Source organism: Onychomys torridus, chromosome 11, assembly GCF_903995425.1.
Source record: "Onychomys torridus chromosome 11, mOncTor1.1, whole genome shotgun sequence".
Lineage (NCBI taxonomy): Eukaryota > Metazoa > Chordata > Mammalia > Rodentia > Cricetidae > Onychomys > Onychomys torridus.
The window spans coordinates 12,244,547-12,270,104 of NC_050453.1; the positions used below are offsets into that span (position 1 = coordinate 12,244,547).

At 41.3% G+C, this 25,558-nt stretch overlaps 1 protein-coding gene across 1 annotated transcript in view; it reads right to left on the reverse strand.

Annotated features, from left to right (window-relative positions):
- Positions 1–5,373, reverse strand: part of Taf1a (TATA-box binding protein associated factor, RNA polymerase I subunit A) — a 36,568-nt gene extending 31,195 nt beyond the window's left edge. The window contains exons 1-2 of the mRNA XM_036202823.1: positions 5,215–5,373; positions 3,520–3,655 (exon numbers count right to left, since the gene is read on the reverse strand). Of these exons, the coding sequence (XP_036058716.1) occupies positions 3,520–3,643 (124 nt within the window). The 5' untranslated portion in view covers positions 3,644–3,655; positions 5,215–5,373. The remainder of the gene's footprint in view (positions 1–3,519; positions 3,656–5,214) is intronic.
- Positions 5,374–25,558: the final 20,185 nt, after the last annotated feature.

Genomic DNA, 25,558 nt, shown 5'->3' on the forward strand with positions numbered 1-25,558 from the left:
TAGACACATACTAAGAAGTAAGATCTTAGGGATGGAGCGAGGGCTCAATGGCAAAGACAGCACTTGCTGGTCTTGCAGAGGGCCAGGTTTGGTTCCCACAGCCACATGGCAACACACATATATGTCAGTAACTCCAGGGAATCCAACACTCTCTTTTGGCCTCTGTGGGTACCACATACATAGTACACACACACACACACACACACACACACACACACACACTCGTATACATAAAAACCAAAATAAATTTAACACAGTAAAAAATTTTTAAATGTAAACAGCCAAGACAGAAGCTTCAGCTCAGTGGCACTAGAAGCCACATGCAAGGCTCTGGATGGAATCCCCAGCATGTCCCAAATAATGAGAAAGAGCACAAGATCAATGTCGCCTGTGTCGCCATACATGACTTCCTAAAACTGATATTCTAGAGAACTATGCCCGTGTTCAAAAGGCCTACAGTCAAAATGTACAGAATACTTGCAGGCAAAAGATAAGGCTTACAAGTAAATGGCTCTTAACACTGCCCCTTGCAAGTCAGAAGATTTCCAAAATCTGTCTTGTCAAAACCACAGAGATACTGCTAACTTTTTTTTCCTGGAACTTGGAGATCTGATAGCCTCTGCCTCCCAAAAAGGAGGTGTTGTTTTAACAAAATCTTAATTGTTCAATTTTACCAATAAAGACTCGGGAGCCAGATGCTGAGGTGAAAGCCTGCTAGCTCAGAGAGGCAGAGAAATCACCCAGCTGCCCTTCCTTCTCCGCTGATGTTCCAGAACCCCGTTTTCCCTACACTGTCTCAAACTCAATGTCCCTCCCTTCTACCTCCTGCATCTCTCCGTCCTCCTGACTCTCCCTTACTCTCTATGTTTTTGTTTTTTAATAATTCTGTGTTTACTTCCTGTCAACTGGTTGCTTGCTCCGCCTCTTGACCTCTGGTTAACTTTATATATAATCCTGTTTACAATATTCAAGCAGAAAGCTCTTGGATTAAAGGTGTGTGCTAGGGCTGAGCCACACGACAACTAGAAACAGATTTTTCCAGTCTCTGTTCACAGTGCGGACAAACATCCTGCCAAAGGTAGGATTAAAGGCCTGTGCCACCATACCCTGCTTTGACACGTAAATTTAAGAACTCATCATGTAACTACAGATAAACTGCTTAAACTCACACCACCATTCACTTCCTAATGTGACTCACTGACCTCCAAACTTACAGAAACTGAAACAAACAATAGAATTGATGTTAAATCTTTCTTCCATAGGGAAAAAAAATAGAGAACAGTCAAACTGTGGTGCACACCTGTAATTCCACTGTGCCTAGAAAACTGAGTCTGGAGTTTGCCTGGGCTACATACAGCAAGACTCTGCCTCAAAGCTCAAGTGATCACGCCAGGGGATAAATACAGAACAATTACCCATGGATTTATAATGCAATTGAGGAAAAAGTGATACCCTTGTCTATTTTGTTGAGATAAAATACAAATTAAAATTTACTCTAACAGTTAGGTCCCAACAATCTCTCAACAAAGCTTTTATGTTATTTTGATCAACTGTATACAACCAATAGTTACAATGTCTCAATGCAAAAATAAGACTCCTAATACTTACAATATATGCGACATTAAGAGTATATACATATTTATGTAGTGATATATACTGTCTCCAAAAAGCAGTATTCTAAAACCCATCTATTAAAAGCTTTTTTTTTTTTTTTTTTTTTTAGAGACAGGATCTGTCTGTGTAGCTTTGCACCTTTCCTGGAACTCATTCACTCTGTAGCCCAGGCTGGCCTCGAACTCACAGAGATCCACTTGGCTCTGCCTCCCCAGTGCTGGGATTAAAGACATGCGCTACCACTGCTTTTTTACTATCTGTTACCATTTAAAAATTTCTGTAAGTTTTAAAAGTAAAATAATTCCATTTAAAAAATCTATCACAGGGTGAAAGTTTTTCACTTGCAACTATTAAACTTACAAAACAATTTATATGACACCTTAAAACTGTCAAGACAGTTAAGTACTGCAAGGCAGCACACAGAACATAGTCATAGGGTCATGTAAGTTAAAAACATGATAAAGACTACAACCCTCAGCGGGCACGGTGATGCACATCAGAAGACAAAGGCAGGAGGATTGCTGCGAGTTTGAGGCCAACCTGGTCTGTGCAGCAAGGTCCAGGCTAGCCAAGGCTATCAGCAAGACTGTCTTGAGGAAGGCCGGAGGGGGAAGAAGACTACAGCATAGACCAGGTTCTTCGCAGACATTTAATGCACACCCAAACACCCAGGACCCTCAGCCTGGACACTCACGTGGGCCTGAAACTAGCAGTACTGGAATTATCTGAAAGCTGATTAGAAAGGGAGACCACAGGAAGAAAAGGAAGAAATGGAGACTGCTATGCCTCAGCCGGGCCTCTGAAGCAGGCCCTGTACTTAGAAAGAACTACACAAGCTGCTTATAACCCAACAACTCCAGGCAACCAGCCCACAAAACTGCCAAATAATCTGTGCAAATAATTCACCTGATGGGAGACTGCTCTCAGGCCAATCTCTGCCTACCTCTTTATGGTTAAAAGTATACTATTTGAGACCAGACAGACCTGATTTGCTTCCTTATATCATTACTTAAGAGTTTAATTTCTTTGCAATTCAGTGCCCTCACATGAAAAATGCCAGTGCACACATTTACTGAGGACTAACTTAGGGGAAACATAAGATCAAATGAATTTTTCTTTTTAAATGGCACTAAATCCAGCAGCCAAAAAAAAAAAAATCAAGAGCAGTAAGAAAAGTGCTGGTGTAAGTGTATTAAAGTCTGACACATGGCAGCATACGGAGTGCTGCTTCCTTCTATAGTTTTATAGAGGTTAACCCATTAAAAACCTTGTCTGCATCTACATTAGATTACAAATGAAGTAAAATGCTTTTTAAACCTATTACATCAATTCTATAAGGCATTATTTCCATTAAATTCAACAGAAATTTCCTTAACATTTCCTATGTATGTGCTCCTCAATGAGAGACCACATTTTCTTCATCTGTAAGTCCTTAATATTTTGCCAGTGCCAAAGATACAAGTGCTCAGTAAAGAGGACCAAAAATTTAAAAATAAATCTATATCTATCATAATATAGACTATTAGTTTAAATGCAAAAAAAAAACCTAAAAGAAAAAAAAAGAACTGATTTGTTATAACCTCCTTTTTGTCTACAGCTGTAAGAAAGGAGGAGAAGCATCCCATCTAATCTTAACAAGACAATCAGACACCATGGTTCACACCTGTAATCCCAGCACTTGGAGGCCGAGGCAAAGGAACAATGATGTGTTCAAAACCAGCCTGAGCTACAGTGAGTTCTGGGTCAGCCAGGGGTAAACAGCACGACCCTGGCCCAACAACAAGAACTAAATAAATTGGGGGATGTGGGGGGAGAACTAACTAGCTTGGTTATTCATTCCGTACCTGTGTTCAGTCTTGACCCTTCCCAGCACTACAGTGAAAGGCTTCAACGCTGTCCACTTACCTACAGTTTCGACACGATCTTGAAGCCACGGGAAGTGCATTCCTGGACTAGAGAACACAGAAGTTTCTCTCTTGCCATCCTCTGCCACAGCAAGCTTCATCAAGTCTTCCCCGAAATGGCTCATATCTAGTCAAAACTGAGAGTATCGGTCAGCCTTAGTACATGATAATCCACAGGCAACTGAAGTGAACAGAAAGGTAGCCATCTTTTGTTCTAATGAATATCACCTGAGCAGCAGAACCCACTGTATCTGATAGTTCTTTTAAAGTAACAGTTGAACCTGTTCAAGTCCTCAACAGCCCAAACTAAAGTTCCACTTAATAAGTAAGTAAGTAAGTAAGTAAGTAAATAAATAAATAAATAAATAAATAAATAAATAAAATAAAGATGACGACGACGATGACTGGGGACTACAGAGATGCCTCAGCAGAGCACTTGCTGCTTTTCTAGAGGACCTGTGTATAAAAAAAATCAGTTCATGATCTTCTGGAACCCTAGCTCCAGGGCATCCAATGACTTTCTCAACAGGAATATGTATAGTGCACATACAAGCAAGCAAGCAGTCATACATGTAAAATAAAAATTGTTTTTAAAATCCATAAAAAATAAAGACTACTGTAAAGCTATGTATCAAGTACATACATAAATGAGACGTCCTGAATACAAAATAAAAACCTAAAGCTACGGAAACAAATTGAATAATACATGCCAACACAATATAACAAGTACAATAATAGCAGTAGCTAGTATTTACCAGGACTTAACTACATACTTAGCCTATAAATTAGCTAATTTAATCACAGCAGCAACCTTATTTTCTTCCACATTAGGAATGAAATCTGTAGGACTCAGACCAAGTATGCAACGTGACCAAAAGAAGCGAAGATGGGAGTCTAGGAAATACAAATCACACAGACTAGCTGGTATGATAAAAATGGCTAGGAGGTTGGGCAGGGGACCGTGGCAAATAAATGACTCAACCAAAGCAGCCATATGCCACTGAGCTTGCATTTACCTGTTAAAATGCTCAAGACCCCTGTTCTGTGTTATCTACCGAGTACTGAAGCTTTCAGTACTATGATTTAGAATTCCACCAAACTTCCCACCTTTCTGTAATCCTACAGCGCCACCCTAGTTCTGGACACCTTCAGACTTGTCCAGGATTAATGCACTGGAGTTGTTTTTATTTGTTTGTTTTCTGCGGTGCTGAAGACGGAACCTGGGGCTTTGTGCCTGCTGACAAACGATTTCTTTTCTTAATACTACATTTTGTTTATTGTGCGGGGTGAGCCACCGCGCCCGTGTGGAGGTCAGCGGACAACTTACAGCGGCCCTTCCACCAAGGATGTAACTCTCCTGGCTTGCCGGTAATCGCTATCACCTGCTGGGCCACCTCCCAAGAGCTGCCTCACATTTTGCTCCTCCGCCTTCAATCCAAATTAAGCCTTTTAAAAATCAAACTCAACCGTTCGGCGCAAAAGCTTGAAATAACGCCTGATTTGTGGAATCGACCCACCACGGACGGTAAGGAGACCTAACGCAAACCCTTCTCCAGTTCTCAAGGACTCAGACCCGCGTGGTGGCGGTTGCCACGGTAACCAAAACTTCACAGTGCCCGTAACTCACGTTCCCAGAACCCAAGATCACAGAAAGTCAAGAGAAATAGCAGAAGGAAGAAGCAGGATGCTCATATACCTCTTCCAACTGCACTGGGAGCGAAGGGCGAACCGACCCCGCGGGTGTCTATAGCCGGGTAGCACAGTAGGCGGGTCTCCACGCCGCGGACAGCTAGAGAAAACCCTCTCCGGAAGCGCGAGTGAGCCAGCGCTTCCTGTGAGCTTGCGCAGAACCAGCCCGGCAGGCATTCCGGGAGCGTGCATGAGGAGCCCCGCCCCTACCTCGTGCGTTGCCTATGGGAAAGCTGCAGAGCCTCTCCAGCTGCGTGGAGGCTTCGGAACGTAACCCGGAAGTGGATGTCAGCTTCCGCTTTCCCATTGCTTTGGCCCAAATTTACATCTTGGTCTGTGCCTGCCGGAAAGTGGAAGGTTTCCATCGCAAAGTCAAGTGTGGAGTTGGGGGTGTAACATAGCCGACTCTGATTGCTGCCTTGGAAATTAGTTTTATTACAATTTTTAGCATCCAATTTAAGTGACTTGCTGCCTTCACAGTTTGAGCAAGAATCCTTTTTTCCTTATCAACATGGATTGTTCTAGGGATCGGCCTGGAGTTCACTTTCAAGAGGGACATTGACAGCTATATATTAATTATGGAGGTGGATAGTGAAATTGTTAAACCGTGTGAAAAGTGGGGAGGAGTTAGGGAAGAGGACCCTAAAGAATGGCCAGAGATGTAAGGAAAAATACTACTTGAAGGACTGATCTGATCGGTTTTGGGTTGGTTGGTTGGTTGGTTTGAGACAGGGTTTCTCTGTGTAGTTTTGATGCCTGTCTTAGATCTCGCTCTGTCGACCAGGCTGGCCTCGAACTAACAGAGATCTGCCTGGCTCGGTGTGCCACCACCGCTGGGCCTGAAGGACTGATGTGTTAATGGGCAGATTATCACGGATTGTGAACAAGCCTTAATGAGTAAAAGCTAAAGGGAGGCAGCCTTAAAGTCATTGGAAGAAATGACTTTATAGTTAATAGTTAAGGCTGCATAAATGAAAGCATGGACTGCTCCAAAATTCTGAATTGACTGCTTGAGAATAGAATCTGTATCATGGAAATTAAGAATTTGTACATAGGGTTTTTTTTAATGCTACAGATATTTTATTCTATGTTTTCTTCATAACCAATAAGCAGTAGCCATAAGCACTGTAGAAAGTTTCTTTATACTGTTTTTATATCATTAGTCTTTGCCCTTAAGCTTGTTCTTTTCGTTGTTGCTGTTTTGTTTTGCTTTATTTTGGGTTTTTCTAAGACCGAGTTTTTTTTTTTTTTTTTTTTTTGGTTTTTCGAGACAGGGTTTCTCTGTGTAGCTTTGCGCCTTTCCTGGGACTCACTTGGTAGCCCAGGCTGGCCTCTAACTCACAGAGATCCGCCTGGCTCTGCCTCCTGAGTACTGGGATTAAAGGTGTGCACCATCACCGCCTGGCCTAAAACTGAGTTTCTACAAAGCCCTAGCTGTTCTGGAAATCACTATGTAGATAAGGTTGACCTAGAACTCATAGAGATCCAATAGAATTCATAGAGTTCTGCCTGCCTCTGTCTCCCAAGTGCTGGGATTAAAGGTGTGTACCACGATGCCTGGCCATTAAAACTGTACTTTATAACTACAGGCAAAGCTAAACTAAATGATGATGTGGCCAAGGAGGGGTGGTCACACACACTAAGACAGTGATTAGCTTGTCATCTAGAAGCTTAGTTCATCAAAATGAACTGATGTTTGTTTGTTTGTTTGTTCCTGTTCATAAAAATAGGAGGAAATGTTGGGCAGTGGTCAGGCATGCCTTTAATCCCTGCACTCAGAAGGCAGAGGCAGGTGGATCTCTGAATGAAAGGCCGATCTGGTCTGCAGAGTGAGTTCCAGGATATCCAGAGCTACACAGAGAAACACTGTCTCAAAAATCAAACAAACCAATTTGGGGTGGGGCGGGGGATGGTTCTGATCTCAAAGTTTTCAAACATCCTTGATATTAGGAGATAAAGGTGAGAAAATCCATTATCTTTATATTTCTTACATACCACTTTCCTTTCCCACAGCACAATTCTGGATGAAAATGTGTTGGGAAGGAGCATGCACAAAAGCTTTCTAGACTGCAACGTAGAATGTATGTTACAAGGCAGAGGAAAATATTCTCACAGTTGCTTTTTACCAAGAGAACAACTTAATAATGGTGATGAGCTATGTTTTCTAAAAGCCTTGGAGGTGTCTTGGAAAATATTATTCCCATGAACATTTTCTATGTAAAAACAATCTTCACATAATCAAAAACAATTGAAAAACATCATTAGCAGTAAACTAGACTACATAATAATAGTGTTGGTTAAAAGAGAATGTGGCAAAAATAAAAGCATAAAGACAAATCTTGCTTGCATGGTAGTGTAGAGAAAAGTTTTACCCAATTATAGCTTTCCTGAAATACATGGATCCTACAGTAAGCTGAGACTTGGGAAAAGACTACTCTTAAGAGGCACAACTTCAATTTTTCCCTCCTTGTTTGGTACCCTGAGCCACCATGGAAAGAAAGAAGCCCAGGCTAGTCTTCTGGAGAGAGATGTTGGATGCGTAAAGAGCTAGCATAGTAGCATCATAAAGAAAGCACAACCATCATTCAGTGCCTTGGTTCTAGACACATGAAGAAGATTAAAAAAAAAAAAAAAAAGGTGGTCATCTCAGATTTTAGGGCAGTTATTGGCTGAAAGCAATCACATGAGTGGTTCCAGTTCAACAGCAGGTGTAGCAGAATCAAGCTAAACCCTACACAAACTCCCAGTTCAAAATGAACAATAAAATGGTGGTTATCTTCAGGCACCAACTTTTGGTGGTTTGGGCTAAAGAGATATGAGGAAAGTGGTACTATGTCAATTCTAGCCCGGGGCTTTAAGATGCCTTACACTTCTCACTTCTCGTGAAAGAGGATTCCAGTCAACAAGTCTAAGATACATGACTGGATAATTTGAATGAAATACAGGTCTATTCCAATCAGTTTAGCCACCACCGCACAACTACCAGACGATGGAATGAAGCCATTTTAACCCAACTCACGCCTGAAAAAAGCCGTGTGAGTGACCCCAGCCAGTAACTCATAGAATAGAAGACCATTTTTTACAAAGGGCAGAATAAGTGTTGATCTGTTTCCATGTGGTGAGTCAACTTTAATTCTAGAGTTCCCTTTAGCATTGCTGGTAGAGAAGTCTTGCTGTTATTGTTTTCATTTTTATTTTAGTTTTGGAGACTATTTATACTGGACTGGCAGATTTTTTTTCTTTAAGCTCTCTAAACCTTCCTGTTGACTTTTAGTCTCTTTTCTGATTAGATTAAGCTTCAACCATTTTTACTGATCAGTGATGTGTCATTTGTCTCTGGTTGCTTTCAATTTTCTCCCCATTTGATTATTTATAGATAGCAGTATACTGAGTTCTGCTGTGGATATCACTCTGTGTAAATAAAGTTCTGATTGGCCAGTGGCCAGGCAGGAAGTATAGGCGGGACAAGAGAGAAGAGAATTCTGGGAAGTGGAAGGCTGGAGAGAGACACCGCCAGCCGCCGCCATGAAAAGCAACAGGTAAAGACACTGGTAAGCCACAAGCCATGTGGCAAAGTATAGACTAACAGAAATGGGTTAATTTAAGAGAGAAGAAGTAGATAACAAGCAGCCTGCCACCGCCATACAGTTTCTAAGTAATATAAGTCTCTTTGTGCTTACTTGGTTGGGTCTGAGCGACCATGGGACTGGCGGGTAAGAGAGATTTGTCCTGACTGTGGACCAGGCAGGCAAACTCTAACTACAAATGGTGCCCAACGTGTAGGCAAGAGTTTCCACCTAAAACCTGAATCAAAAAAAAAAAAAAGATTCTAAAACGGAGCTAAAAACAGCTTCCTAATTGTCTTTCTCAAGTTAGCTGCAGCCTGCCGGTTTGAGCTACTATGGCGGATTCCTGGCGTGTGCGTCTGACCTGCAGTGTGTCAGGAATGAGGAATCTACAAACTGCACTTTACTCTGCTGCATGGTGGATTTAGCCTTTGCTAGTTTAAAAAAAAAAAAAAAAAAAAAAAAAAAAAAAAGGTTTCTGGGCTATGCGCTGCTTTGATAGAACTGCTTCTGATAGTTGATGGTACACATGGCTCCAGACCCAACATTCTGGAAAACTCTAACTACAGAGCTCTGTGTGAATTTTTTTCATTAGATTTATGTATACACTGAGTCTTCTAGACCCATCAGTTTCTTCTTTGTTAATTTGGAATTATTTGCCTCAAATAAATTTCTGTTCAATGATGTCCTTGCTTTCAAACAATTGGAGAACTTCTAAGTATATTAATAATAATACTATTTAGTATTAAGAGATGAGAATAGGATTTCTGCTCAGTTTTTTTTCTAATCATTAGACCTGATAATTCCTATTGATCTATCTTCAAATTGACCTTTTTTTTTTTTTTGGCAATGTAAAGCCTTCTGATAAGCCTGTTTCATTATTTTTTCACTTAAAATACTGTTTCTTATTATTTGAATTTCTTTTTTTTTTCAAAAGAATGTTTTCACTTATATGTTGATATGCCCTATTTGTTCATTATCACTATGCTTTCCACTAAGTCTTTGGAGTAATTTTTTTGAGACAAAGTCTCAGCTCTGGCTGTCCTATAACTCACCATGCAAACCAGGCTGGCCTCAAACTAAGATAGATCTGCCTTCCAAGTGCTGGAATTAAGGGTATGTGCCACTACATCCATTTTATGGAATAATTTAAATCTTATTTCATCCAATTCTAGTATGTGGTTCATGACAGAGATGGCTTATTATTCGTGGGTTTTTTCTTTTAAAATTCCATTTTTCTAATTCTTTGCAATCTGATAAGGTTTAAGTCTATTGTGAACTTTTATAGATTAGAGGGAGGTTATAATTTCTCAATCTGACTGCACTAAAATGCCCAGACAGAGTTTCCAGAGAGAGTTAATCATCAAGGCTCTCAACTGCTGCAAGCCCGAAAAAAATATATAAATTAGGATTTCAGCTGATTATGACAAACTAATATCTGGGAAAAAACCAAAGGCCTTCCAAAGGCCAAGCTGAGGCTCAAAGAGAAGAAAAACAGAAACACAGGATGGCTTCAGGAGGACCTGGATCAAAACCCAACAGTTCCTTCTGCTTCTTCAAAAGAGCTTTTTATAACAATGCCAAGGGACAGGGCAAAAGACCTCCCCCATGCTAGATCAAAGCTCACTGCACAGCCAAGTGTAGACCCTTCCAAACACCTGGTAATCAAGTCCATAGTCAAATGATCCTTTTGTGTAGCCCTGCTGGGTAAAGCAAGCTCAGATTCTTGGACCCTGAGTAAGTTCTCACTAGGAAACCTCTATGGGTCTCTACAGTTCCCCCTTTCTAATATATTAAAGGGGCCCTCAGAAAGACTGTGCCTGCCTTAGTTTTCTTCACTAATTAGTCTTACCCATCATGAAGATACATTTTTCATCAAGCCTACTTAGGGTGGTAGCTAACAAGAAGGATTTACCCATTTCTGACTACCAGCCTCTGGCAGGGTGAAGTACATAGCTTAACTCAACTCTGACTCAGGTCCCTACTAAGAGCTTGCAAACAGCTAGAACAACCACAGTAATACCTGTGGCTGCCACACCCCGAAGTAAATAAGTAGAGAATGACCAAGATGGAATGTCCTTTTTGAATGGGTCTAAGATGTCTATAACAGCTGCACCAACCCCCTTTTTTAAAATCAATAAACCCCTGATGCAACTGCATCAAACTTAAAGACTCTTTTAACTTCACCTAACCATGGTTCATCAATATCTTAACACAATTTTAGCATGAATATTACTATACATATTTACAATTCTTACAAACTTACATACAAAAGCAAACACTCTGTAGGACTACTTATACTTTACAAACATTAGCAAAGAAATTGTAGGTGAATTCAAAACCGTTTCATTTCTAAGGTTTGCAAAAGCTCAAAAAAGTCAGTTCTAATAACAGTCTTAAAGTTTCACTGACAGCCCAAGATCAGGTCCTGATTCATCAGCTGTCCTGAAGTCCCTTTTAGCAGTCCAAGTCCTAAAGACATTTAGGCAAACAGTTCCAAAGATGAGGAATCCCAAATTTGCTGCAGCTCCCCTGAATGCAACAACTCAATTTAGTTCAAATAAGTGTCTCTGAAGCTTCACTCTCAGCAACAGAGGCACTTTCAGTTAGCTTTCCCTAGGAGAGGTGCCCTAGGGTTAATTACTAGTAGGCGGAATTACTGTAACTCTTAGAAAAGCTTTCTGCTCAGCTAGTAGGAATCAGGAACCCTCTCTTAAAGGAGTCATGCATTGGTTTGCCTCTAGCAACCAGAAGGGGTGTGGTTCCAGGCTCCACTTTATTATAGTTTTTACAATCTCAGTCCTTGAATGACAAATAGTGACAAAACCTTTGTCCCAAACTCCTTCTCAGCAGTCTGGGGGCTCCTTTAGTCTCCTCCTTTCCCCAGACTTCAGGATGGAACATCAGTGTCAGGAACACTGGTTCAGCTGCTCTCACTCCAACTTCTCTAGGGAAGCATCAGCAGCTACAGTGTCATCCAGGCTGACATTCCTCTGTTCCACACACTGCACCAAGTGCTCAGGCAGCCATTGAGCTTCATTTTCATCTTGTGAAAAAACACAAACATGTCCTCGACCCCATATTAAAAAAGAGTTGGGAACCTTTCATAATCTGGAGCAAGGATCTTTCCATTTCATCTGAGCAAAAGTCACTTGGGTGCCATCATACCAAAATCTATCTGCAGCAGATTGTTCACCACATCCACATTCAAAAAATTCAGAATGAAAATAGCATTATTCCGTGCATTATGTGGTGACTGAGGGTACAATTCCCCCCTCTTAACTTTTTGAAGCTGCATCTTGAGACTGCCATGGGCTTTCTCCACTCTGCCTTCTCCTTGAGGATTATAAAGAATACCTGTTTTATATTCAATTTGCCATTGGGAACAAAATTGCAGAAATACTTTACTACTATATCCAGAACCAATATCAGTTTTAATTATTTTTGGTATCCCCATATAGGAGAAACATTTCAGGCAATGAGCAATAATTAGATGCTTTGTAGCTTCTCCAGATTGTGCACTAATCATTAAAAATCCTAAATAAGCTGGGAAGTGGTGGTGCACACCTTTAATCTCAGTACTTGGGAGGCAGAGCCAGGTGGATCTCTGTGAGGTCAAGGCCAGCCTAGTCTACAGAGCAAGATCCAGGACAGGCACCTAAACAACACAGAGAAACCCTGTTTTGAAAAAGAAAAAGAAAAAAAAATCCTAAATAAGTGTTGATAGTTACATGTACGTATTTTAATTTGCCAAATTTCACAATTTTAGTGACATTCACTTGCCATAAATGATTAGGAAGAAGACCTCAAGGGTTTACTCCCAAGTGAGGAACAGGAAAATATTTAGGACACAACCCACATTATTTAACTGTCGAGCAACTTCCCTGGTAAGATTGAATTGCTTTCTTAGACTTTTCCTATTGTAATGATGAAAAACTTGTGACTGTTGGACTAATTCTACTTGGGATAGGGCTATCATCCATATTAATTTGTCAGCTGTTGCATTACCATCAGCTAAAGGACCAGGAAGATTAGAATGAGCTCTAATGGGACCCACAAAGCATGGTAGCTTTCTTTGGTGAATAGCATCTTAAATTTGTTGAAACAGCATTCTGACTTGACTATTACTAGTCCCAATGCATGGAACAGTTTCTATAACTCAAAGAGCTCTATAAATATCGACTATTTGTATATAAATTAAGTGAACTATCTACAAGAAACTGAAAAACCATGTTTGCTGCCTGTAATTCCACTACCTGTATTGAAGCTGGGATTGTTTGTACCACATAGCTTTTTCCATTGATAACATAAGCAGCCCTTCCACTGGAAGATCCATCAGTAAAAACTATCTTAGCATCTCTTACAGGATCTTCACAATCTTAGAAAGTATAAACGAATGCATTTGAGTGCTGTGTAACAATTGATCAGTTGGAAACTGATTATCAATTTGACCTAAAAACTGAGAAAAGGCAAGTGCCCAAGAATCATTATTTTGAAAAAGCCAATATATTTCCAGTTTCATAAAAGCAACATTGATGACACTTAGTTCTTTACCAAAATAATGTCTAGATTCAATCCTGCTTTTCTGCACGAAACAAGCTACAGCTTCATATGGATTTAATGTCTTAGCTGGTGAAACAGGAAGATATAACCATAAAAATTTTTCCATAATACTGCTGTAGGAATATGTCTAGTGGGCAAGATATATGTGTGCCAAGGTAGATCATAATTAATATAACGTACTTGCTGATATTGAATAGCATTTTCAACTTCAAACGAACCTGCCTACCTTTTTCAGTTAACTGTCTGGGTGAATTAGGATCACTATCTCCATTTAAAAGATCACTTAAAGATTCCAAATCACCAGTAGATAATTTTACATAAGGTCGCAACCATTGAATACCCCCTAATAATTTTTGAAAATCATTCAAAGATTTTTTGTTTTTATTTTGTTTTTGTTTTTGTTTTTGTTTTTGAGACAGGGTTTCTCTGTGTGGTTTTGGTGCCTGTCCTGGATCTCACTCTGTAGACCAGGCTATCCTTGAACTCACAGAGATTTGCCTGGCTCTGCCTCCCAAGTGCTGGGATTAAAGGCTTGCACCACCACCCCCTGGCTCATTCAAAGTTTTTAACCCATCCTTTCTTATTTCCAATTTTTGAGGCTTTAATTCCTTAGGGTATAATATATATCCCATATATTGAAAAGGTGGCAGCTGTCTTTGCACTTTCTCTGGAGCAATAATTAACCCTGCATGGGTAAGATAGTGCTGAAGCTGTCCAAAGTTGTCAAGCTATCCACATAATGAAAAATATAAACTTGCTGAAATTTATCTCTAACGTTTTGGATAGCTTGAGACACAAATTTCTGACACAATGTTTGGCTATTGAACCTTCCCTGGGGCAAAACCTTCCAATGAAATCTTTTCATGGGCTCTTTAAAATTAACTGATGGAATGCAAAATGCAAATCTTTGATAATCATGGGGAGCCAAAGGGATGGTATAAAACGATTCTTTAAATCCAAAATAATTTTATAAGTGTCTTTTGGTATGGCTGTAGGGGTCGGCAATCCAGGCTGCAAAGTTTCCATTGGCTGTATGGTCTCATTATTTCCCTTAAATCCTGCAATAATCTCCCTTTCCCTGACTGTTTTTTTTTTTTTTTTAAATCTGGAAAATAGAAGAATTCCAGGGAGGATTAGAGGGTTTGATATGGCTGCCATCTAACTGTTCTTGTACTAACTGCTGGACAGCTTGTATTTTTTTCTTCTGTTAGGGGCTATTGGTCTATTTACACAGGATGGTCAGATTTCCAAGTTATAAGATCTGCCTGGAGTACAGGCTGCTCAATGACCCTTCCTAAAAATACTCCAATCCATCCCTATTAGCCCTTTCTTTAGGGAACAAAGATGACATTTGACCCTCACTATTTTTTACTAACTCCTGCTCAGGAACCTGTTTAGGTGACAACTGTATTGGGGTTATATAAATAAACTCCCATTCGACCCATAACAACTCAACCCCACAAATTTACAGGCAAGTGAGGGACAATGTATAGCTGAAAAGTTCCTTCATGATCTTCTACATCTTTCCAGGAGAGTTCACTGCTACTCTGCTCAGGAAACTGAGTTTGATCAATCCCTTGCAGCTGTGTGATAGTTTCCATCTTTGGCCACATGGAAAGCCATTGACTGGCAGTAATAACTGACAGATTCACACCAGTATCTAGAAAACCTGAGAAACTTTTTCTGTTTATAATCAAAGTGAGTTCTCAATGCTGTGGACCTATGGCTCATAGCCAATAGGCATCTGACAAACCAAATCCAGCTTCTTCTCTCTTATCCCTTTTAACTGGATTTCTTGTTTGCATCTGAGGAAGTAAAATTAACTGTGCAAGTCTCTGGCCTGTCTTTATTACAGAAATTCCCTTAGGTGAGTGAGTCATCACCTTAATTTCTCCAAGGTAATCAGCATCAATTACTCTGGGAGCAACAAAGATCCCCTGCATGGTAGTACTACTTCTTTCCAACAATAACCCTACAATGTCTTCTGGCAAAGGGCCATAAACACCAGTAGGGAAGGCCTGTGTCCCCATTTCAGGGGTCAAAACAATAAGATGGACGAATTGAGATCTAATCCAGCACTACCTGGTGTTGCTCTATAGAGGTCCTGAATATATTTATTTGCTTAGAAACAGACTGCAAAATTACTCCAAAGATCTACTTTGTTGGGGCTTCCTGAGTTCTGGGATTAAAGGCATGCACCACCACCACCCAGCTTCTGGACAGTGTTTTCTGTGCCCCAGGTCTGGCACTAAGGAATTTCTACTCTTACCCTAAATTCCTTCCTATTGAGTCTACGCAATATCTATACACCTAACCCTATATTTTTGCCTAATTTTAATAGAAATTGAGAAAGAGAAAAGAGAAAAACCTACACAGAGAAAGATACTTGCTGCAGCCCAACTTTTATTACTTGCTTCAGCTTAACTTTTAGCCTCTCTGCTTTATCTATATACAGTTTTTGCTCCCAAAGAATAAAATACCACTGCCTAACCTTTTCATAATTCATAACTGGACATGCCCAACTGCTTCCACGGTGCTCCCTCCCTCCCTTTCTTCCTCTGCACCCAAGTCCCTAGCTCTGGCCCCATCTGTGGGAGGCCAGCCCCCACCTTTTCCAGGGTTCCTGTGAGGAGGAGAGAGGAATCAGAAAATATTAGATAAAAAGATAGTGAAGAGGAGAAAGATAGAAACACAGGGTAGCTTCAGAAGGACCTGGATCAAAACCCAATGGTTCCTTCTGCCTCTTCAAAAGGACTTTTTATAACAATGTGAAGGGGTGGGGCAAAAGGCCTCCCCCTTTTCTAGATCAAAGGACACCGCACAGCCAAGTGCAGACCCTTCCAAACACCTGGTTACCATGCCCACAGTCAAATCATCCCCTTATGCAGCCCTGCTGGGTAAAGCAAGCTCAGATTCTCTGACCCTGAGCAAGTTCTCGCTAGGAAACCTCGGTGGGTCTCTACAATGGTGCTAGTGTTAATTTTTTTAAAAAGATTTTTTTTTAAATAATTATGTGTGTCTGTGTGTGGGTATGTACACATGAATGAAGTTCCCAAAGAGGCCAGAAGAGGTTGTCATATCCCTTGAAGTCATTGGTGGTTGTAGGCTACCTGACATGGGTGCTAGAAACCACATCTGGGTCCTCTGCAAGAGCACTATGTACTTTGAGCCATCTCTTCAGTCCCTAGGATTAATTTTTAATCATATTCTAGTGCTATAGCCATATTTAAATATGGCTAATCTGGTTTTGGTTTTTGTTTTTTCAAGATGGTTTCTCTGTGTAACAGAGCTCTGGCTGTCCTGGAACCCACTCTGTAGACCAAGCAGGCCTTGAATTCACAGAGATCTGATTGTCTCTGCCTCCCAAGTGCTGGGCTATAAGGCATGTGCCACCACCTCCTGGTAAGATGTACTTTGTTCTTATACCCTGACCGACGGGAAGACAAGTTGTAGAAAAACCACACTAACCTATTGGTGGTTCACAGTGCATAATCTTTGAAAAGATAGTCCATATTTACTTCATTTTTTTTAAAGATAGGATCTCACTATGTAGCCTTAGCTGGCCTACAACTGCTAGCATGGAATTCACAGAGATCTGCCTGCCTCTGCCTCTGCCTCTGCCTCATTGCTGAGATTACAAGTGTGTGCCACCATACCCAGGCTCATTTCCATCCAGTATCATCATGGCACAATCATGAATGGAGGGGACAACCTGTCTCCTAGAAAAGAAGGACCCTTAATGCCCTGCCCTGCCCTGCCGATATGCTGGTCACTTCTGTCAGGAGACTCCCTCCAGGGTGAAACATTTCTTCCTTGAGGGAGGCTTTAGAGACCCAGAAAATAATAAAGGAGGATGAAGAGGCCCAGAGGAGACTTTCCAACCTAGTGAGATGCCTGCAAGGTGTATAGAGAGCTCCAGGGCTGCAGCTTCATGAGCTCACCCATGTTGGGGAGGACTTTTCAGTGGCATATCTGCCTGTCAATCACCATGCTTCTGTAAACAACTCCAGTAGACCCATCGGTTCACCAAGATGGACTTTGGTATGATTGTTGCTTTTGTCTGTTGTAGCCAAAATCTTTCCTGTGTCCCACAGTAGCTCGGTCCCAAATAAACACTCAGAGGCTTAATATTAATTACAAACGGTTTGGTTTATGACTAAGGCTAGCTAGCTATTACATCTTGAATTAACCAATTTCTATTATCTATTTTGCCATGTTGCTGTGGCATTACTGGTCTGCTGGCATCTTGTTCCTTGGGCGGCTGGATAGCATCTGTCCTGACTCTGCCCATCTTCTTCCCGTCTCTCTGCTTGAATTTCCCACCTAGCTCTTTTCCTTCCTTACCATAGGCCAAAGCAGCTTTATTTATTAACCAATGGCAGCAACATAAATTCATAGCATACAGAAAGACTGTCCCATAGCAGTCTGTCATTGGGTTCCTACCTGAGGTTGTGTCTTTGTCTGAGGTAAACATCTGTGTCGTGGATCCCCAGGGAAAGTCTCACACAGCAGGTACACAGTACCTCTCCTTATGCTATGCTTATTGGATTATTTTCCTGAGTCCAGGATGTCGTGTCTGGACCTCATTCTGGTTTTCCTAGCTCTGGACCTGACCTGCTCCCTGACCTGTCAGTTCATTTAGGCAGAAAAAAAAATTAAGCCACACCACATTCTGAGGAATTTGAGAAAAGAAACAAAAACCTCTATGCTTATTCAAGCAATATTACCTTGGAAGTTGGATTCAGGGGAATCTCAAACCTGGACGCTGTTGCAAGGCAGACACAATGCACTACTGAGTGAGATGTTCTTCAAGCTCACTTTGTGTTTTGTTTGTTTGTTTTTTGTTTTTTTGTTTTGTTTTGTTTTGTTTTGTTTGTTTTTCGAGACAGGGTTTCTCTGAGTAGCTTTGTGCCTTTCCTGGAGCTCACTTGGTAGACCAGGCTGGCCTCGAACTCACAAAGATCCACCTGCCTCTGCCTCCTGAGTGCTAGGATTAAAGGCGTGTGCCACCACCACCTGGCTGGTTTTTGTTTTCAAGACAGGAATCTTGCTCTGTAGACCAAGCTGGCCTCTCCCTTGATCTCCTAAGTGCTGGGATTGCAAGTGTGTACCCCCAAGACCAATGCACATGGCCTTTATAAAGGACTTCCTAAGTCTGTAGTGCTAGAACCAAGCCAGCAAGGGACAGAAGATTGCTTCAAGGTTAAGATGAGCAAGCTGGTCTTATAGCAAAAAAAAAAAAAAAAAAGGATGGGAAAGGAAGGAAGGAAGAAATTTCTTCATGATAGGACGGAAATCTCATTAAATGATTTACCAAATTCTACAGTATCTGTTCCTCATGAAAATGAAGACCCATGAGATAGCTCAGCAGGTAAAAACACACACCACAAAAACCTAATAAACTGAGTTTGATCCCTGGAACCCACAGTGGAAGGAGAGAACCAACTCCCAAAAGTCGCCTCTGACCTTTGCATATATGCATATATATGTGTGTGTGTGTGTGTGTGTGTGTGTGTGTGTGTGTACATATGCACATGTGTATGTGTACATACAACAATAATGAAGTCATTTTTTTAAAAGACATAAAACGTGAAACCTATGTGGACCATGTGAGGTGATCCAGTGGTGTCTGGTACACTAGGGACATCTTCCATTGACCAAAGCTGAAATCTCTAGAAAACAATGTAAACATACATTTTACTTTTATCTTTCTTTAAGAAATTGCCATATTTTCCTGTATTGGTTACACCTTCTTTTAATCAATAAGTTTAGTTACAGGAATGGGCTCTTCTGTAGTTCAGAGTTTGTGAAAATAGAAAAATAAATATTCTACTTTTTAATCTTGGATTGTAGTTAAAAATCATGATGGAAATAAAATGGCAAATCAGTTTTTATATAGACACTAAGCACATCTAATTACTGAGCTAAAAATGAAGTTTTGTGGGAAAAACTTAAGTTAACTTTTTAACTTCGTTGTATATGAGCTCTAAAATTTGAAGTTCTATTTGTAATTGGGCATTGTACGTTTATTGGGCATTCTCTTCTGGGGAATCGGAAACAAGGGAAGTAGCTGTTCACATACAGAGTCTCTCTTGCTGTTTTTCATTGTCCCTTGGTGTGTTCTGTACCGTTCACACTCCACAGGGGTTTAGATAGAAATGGGCTTTCACGCTCCTCACGAGAGTGCTTTCTCTTGCCTTGTACAGTTGCTTACGGTTCAGTCTTCATATAAGGGTATTTATGTCCTCTTTATAATTCTGTGTGCATGCACCAGTTGAAATGCCAACGCCTCCAGAGATTTGCTTTGTTCCCAGCAGGCTTGGGAGGACATTCCTGGTCTTGCAGTCTCTGGATGAGAACATTTCCCAGGGTAGCACTGTCCAAACATGTTACCTTCATAAAGCCGCTGTTTGCCAAGACTTGCTGCAGCATCCATCAACTCTGCCGCCTGTAGTTGTCCGGGATTTCACCGACGAGTTATTGAATCAACACAAATAGGTAGTCCTTTTATTTGCTTCTTAAAAATCACTGTAAGCTTTTAACGTTGGCCCCAATTTTGTAAAGAATCTGAGACAGAAAACGTAATCGCTTGTCACGATTAACTGACTCCTAGTCCAGGCCTTCGACTGGCGACATTCCCTGCCTCTGCTGCTGTTCGTTACTCTGCCAGGGAAGCAGTTCGCTTCTGAAAATGAAGTGGACAAAGCCAGGAAGTCTGCTCTGTGGAGACTGAGCTGCACAGGCCACACCCTGAAATCTGTTCTTCGTTTGTTGCAAAACACCAAATATTTGACTTCGAGGAAAGTGGTGCCAAGGTAAATTCAGCCCAACCGGACACAGGAACCCACATATACACCGTGTATTAGTGGCAGTGGCAGATGTTTGAGCTTCTTTCTTTGTATGGTAGAAAGTAGTATAATATTTGTCAGGGCAGAGCAAACAGTACATGCTGGCAGGAAATGTGGCCTTGAATTTGACTCATCCCAGTAGGAAGCCCATGGTGACAAGTCTTTCTTAGCTGAGCAGAGGGAGTTAGCCCAATTGGCCATGCCCAACACAAACCCCCAATCCCTGTGTTCCTCAGAGCAGGAAGATCTCTTATATTCACTACTGTCATTGAGTCCCTTCATTTAAAGGGACCCATAGATGTCTCTGTTTCTGCTAAGTCTAAATTCTTGCATTGGTTTTCAAAGGCATTCAACATCATTCATCATCTGTCCCCTCCTCACCACCAAGTTTGATTTCTGTCACCGTATGCACACCTTCGCTGCAATCAGATGACATCGCCTTACTCTCCTTTAAACACACTGCTTTCTGCCTTTAATCCCAGCGCTTGGGAGGCAGAGGCAGGCGGATCTCTGTGAGTTCTAGGCCAGCCTGGACTACATAGTGAGTTCCAAGACAGGCTCCAAAGCTACAGAGAGAAACCCTGTCTTGATAAACAACAACAACAACAACAAAAGTGTGGTACTTTTGACTTTTTAGAAAATAATTTTATGTATCTGCTTGCATGTCTGTGTGGGCTTGTGCACATGTGTGCAGGTGCCTGTGGAGGTCAAAAGAGAATGTTGGATACCCTGCAGCTAAAGTTCAGGCAGTTGTGAGTCACTCAACGTGTGCTCTTAAATGCTAAGCTATTTCCCCATCCCTGTGTGATACTTTTGGCTGTTAGATTAGTCAATAGTATATAGGGCAGTCCTATCGTCTAAGAAAATAATTTCTGATCTGTTAACAGAAAGGCATTCAGATAGACTAAAATAAATTCTGCAAGATTCTGCCTTTGGATATTCCTAAGGTAACTGTGAAAGGGCTTCCATGTCAGGAGGTGTATTCATCAGACCTCAGATAATGTTTTTCAACAAATCGAATGTGCAAGAGGCCTGAGATGTGTACTGGTGGGGGTCTCACCACACACGGGCCTCATGCGTGTTTCCACAGGCTGCTCCCTCAGCACCACAGTCCAGCAGACAGTCGTCTCAAACCTGGTCCCCACATCCTTCATTTCTCCACTGCCGGCCCTCTCTCAGCCTGCACCCTGTTGGCTCTACTGTGTCGTTGGACTGTGGCTTTAGCCTCAGGAAGTTCTTCAGCCTCATGGCGCCTGGAATGACTTTTTTTTTTTTTAATTTTCGAGAGATAGTTTGTTTAATGGAGTTTTGTTCACTGTGCTGTGTTTCTTTGCTGCAGATTAAGAATAAGTGCTTAAAACTAGAATTGTTTTCTACCTCAGTTTAATGGCCAGCTCAAGGCCAGCCTGGGGCATACAAAACCCTGTTTCAAAACAAGAAAAAGAGGAAGGAAGGAAGGAAGGAAGGAAGGAAGGAAGGAAGGAAGGACAGAAGGAAGGAAGAACAGAAGGAAGGAAGAAAAGAAAAGGGAGCTGGAGAAATGGCTCAGTGATTAAGAGCACTGACTGCTCTTCCAGAGGACACAGGGTTCAATTCCCAGCACCCACATGCCCTCACAACCCTATGTAACTGCAGTTCTAGGGATCCGACTCCCTCTTCCGGCTTCTGTGGACACCACACACATGTGGGGCACAGACATATTGCTGGCAAGATAGCCCTAGGCATAGAATAAAAGTAAACAAATCTCAAAAGAAATGTAAAGAGAATACAAACAACAGAAAGTCAGAAGTGGCCTGTGTGTGTGTGTGTGTGTGTGTGTGTGTGTGTGTAAATTATCAAAAGATGTGAGTGCTTTACTGAAAGTTTAAAAACAAAACAAAAGAAAAAAAACTAAACAAAAAGCCAAGGATTTGAAATACAAAGAACCTCTGCTCCCTAAGGGGTGGAGGAGGACACTGTGGGTAGGAAAGGAATGAAAATAAAGATACAGAAGTCAAAGCCTTGTCTGGTCAGGATGGTGCCTTTAAACCAGCAGATGGGTTCTTTCCAGTCTCAAATGGCACCAGGCAGAGAAGGATGGGAGAATGCCTAACAAAAACAACCCAAAGTCCCCTTCAGGAAATGTCTGTTTCAGTCAGTTCTCACACCACAGCCTCCTTGCTCTGCCTCCCCAAATTGTACTAACTGAAGACCTTGATGGTGAGTCCAGAGAGGCATCCAGAGAGAGTGGGTATAAAAGAGGCTGTTCTCTCTGACACAGTAATGAGTATATATTCTCCTGCTAGGAAGAAGTGTGAATCTTTTTCACTGGGCAACAAAGTAGTTTATTCTCACTAGTTGGTGAATGCAGGGGCAGAAGGACCCCAGTGTGGACATTTTCCACATTAGGAGTGTAGGTTTCCTCCAAGTCCAAACTGCTTAGTTTGAAATGCTTAGTATTTGTAAGACTCAGTGAGGAGACACTTTCCTTTTCAACTGCATTTTTACATTGTAGTTTGTATTTTTTTCAGTAGAATATAACTACGACTTCTAAATATGGTAGCTTTTGTTTTGTTTTGTTTTGTTTTATGACAAGGTTTTGCTATGCAACCCTGGCTGGCCAGGAGTTTGATATGTAGACCAGGCTGGCCTCAAACTCACAGCAATCCTTCTGCCTCTGACTCCAGAATGTGGGAATCATGGTTATGAGACACCACCCTAGACTAACTAGTTTTTATTTGAATTGTGTCTTTGTAACAGATTTCCATAGAGTTGGTCCAAGTTACAGAAATAAAAAATGGATCTGATAATTTCTATTTAATATTATACATTTCTCCTATATAAATATTTTCCAACATTATTTAGGAATCAATTGTATTTAAGCATTTAAATTGTCTACTTATATATGTTTAGACACAGACACAGATGAAATCAGCACACAGTGAAGGAAAGGGGCAGACATACCTGTTCACTCCCCAGCTCATAGTGCCCAGCCCTTCCTTATCTAGTTTATTAGTTACTTTTTTTGTGGTAGTGATAAAACACACCATGACAAAAAGCAATTTATTCAAGAATGAGTTTACCTTAGCTTACAGTTCCAGAGAACAAGTCTATAGTAGGAGAAAGGCAAAGTAACTGGAGCAGGAAGCTGGCTGGTCACATCACAATGACTCCCAGGACACAGGTAGCAAGCTAGTAGTGGTGGGGAGGCTATGACCTTTCAACCCCCACCCCCACTGACATGCTTCCACCAGGCAGGCTGCACCACCTAAAGGTTCCAGGACCTCCTGAAACAGCGCCACAGCTGGTGACCAAGTGTTCAAATACACGAGCCTGTGGGGGATTTGTCTCCTTCCCGCTGTGCCACTAGGCAACTATTCAGCTGGGCTGAAACGTGTAGCACTTTACGTAAGTAGAATTTCACAGTAGGTGTTTTTGTCTAGCTTGTTACACTCCACATTTCCTCTGCTGCTAGTCTTAGTAGCCCATCACTTTTCTCAGTCACTTTCCAAAATGTATCATCGATTTGTTTAGTGATGGACATATGTTTGCTTGTGTTTTTGTTTTGCTTGTTTTTACTGTCTCAAACAACGCCACCACGACTGTTTGCAAGCCTTTTGTTTTCCTTTCTCTGGGGTAAAGAAAGATTGGGTGTGTAAGACAGATGTGTTTTGTACTCAGGAAATCGCCAGGCTGTTTTCCAGCAGCTCCTACTGTTGCCCACACCATCCACAACCAGCCAGCCGTGCTGAGACTTCCAGCAGCCCCCATCTTTGTCAACACGTCACCATCGGACCTTTTCCCTGGACGTGCCAGTGTACGTGCAATGGTGTGAATTGTGTCTCGCCAGTCATTTACAATGCTGAGTGTTTTCCGTGCTGCCCATGTGTCAGTTTTGCTCACTCTCTCAAGCTGGGTTGGTTTGTTGTTAATCAGTTGTGAGAGGATTCATCTGTTTTAGATCTAATTCCCCCATAGACGTGTTTTACAAACACTTTATCCTGTTTGATTTGCCCTCTGCGTTTTCATCTACTGAATATACAAGTCAGAGTAAGTTTCCATTTTGATTAAATACAAGATCGTGGATAGCAAAGCTATACTGGGTGCTTCCTGGAGAGGCCCAGACCCAGCAGGATTGTTTCCAGAATGCCCTTTGCTTCTGCTGTGCTTCCTCCTGCTTGCTGCTGCTGTGTCCCTGCTGTATTTGGTATGGTGCGATTACTATATATAGGAAAGGGTCCCACTGTATCTAGTATAGTGTGATTGTTTCCTGAGACAATCCCACTCCTCACTGGGCAATTTACTTGCAAATTACAGTGAAGATGATTTTTATAAGAGCAATGTGATTTAATTGGATTTTTTTTTTTTTTTTTTTTTTTTCTGAGACAGGGTTTCTCTGGGTAGCTTTGAAGTCCTTCCTGGAACTCACGCTGTAGCCCAGGCTGGCCTCAAACTCACAGAGATCCACCTGGCTCTGCCTCCAGAGTGTTGAAATTAAAGACATGTGCCACCGCTGCCTAATTGGACTTTCTGAGTTAAGAGAGTTAGTAAGATGATTAGGGAAATGGTTTAGGTTATTCTGCCAATTGCTCCAATAAAAGAAGAAAGGAAAAAAAAAAAACAGCTAAAACAGGCTAGACGTCACCTTCCTCTTTGTTATATGTGAGATTTCAGAAGATGAAAAATAAGAACAGGAAGTTTCACGTATTATAGACCCATGCATTCTGCCTGTGGGAAAACAGGCTGATGATCAGAGAGCCATTATGCCCCAAGGTTAGGTCTGTGTTCCTTGGCCATGTAACTTACAGAATTAATCACAGGCCCCTGTATGCACCTTGAACAAACAAAGCTGTGAAAAGAAATTAAATTATCCTATTGTGTGTAAAGAAAAATAGATAGTTAGCTGACCACTTGTTTAAAGTTTCTCTCTAGCAGAAACAGGATAGGCATCTATTACACTCAACAGCTGTCTGCCAGTACCAAAGGAACCGGCTGAAACACACTCAGCTTGCTTAAAACTCTGTTAATCAATTTTAAAAGAATCATTGCTTTGGGGTGATGATGTTATGGTGGGAAAATAAATACAAGAGACTGTTTAACTACTTGTGTGCTTCTAAAGAAAACATGTAACTTGTGATCATAGTGGGATTTCTTCCTGGGTAAAGATTTTCATTTGTTTTTGGAAAAATCTGTGACTTGTGGTTGTGAGGTAATCTTTCCTTGCTTAGAAATTTTTGTCTTAGGGGGTGTTAAAGGGATAAGAGATATAATAGAAGGGAAACACCAGGAAATATGTAGCCGGAGAATAACTGGGAAGAAGGAAGAGGAGGATGGGGAGGAGGAGAGAGAGGAGGTTGAAGAGAAAGAGGAAGAGGAGGAGGAAAACAATAGGCTA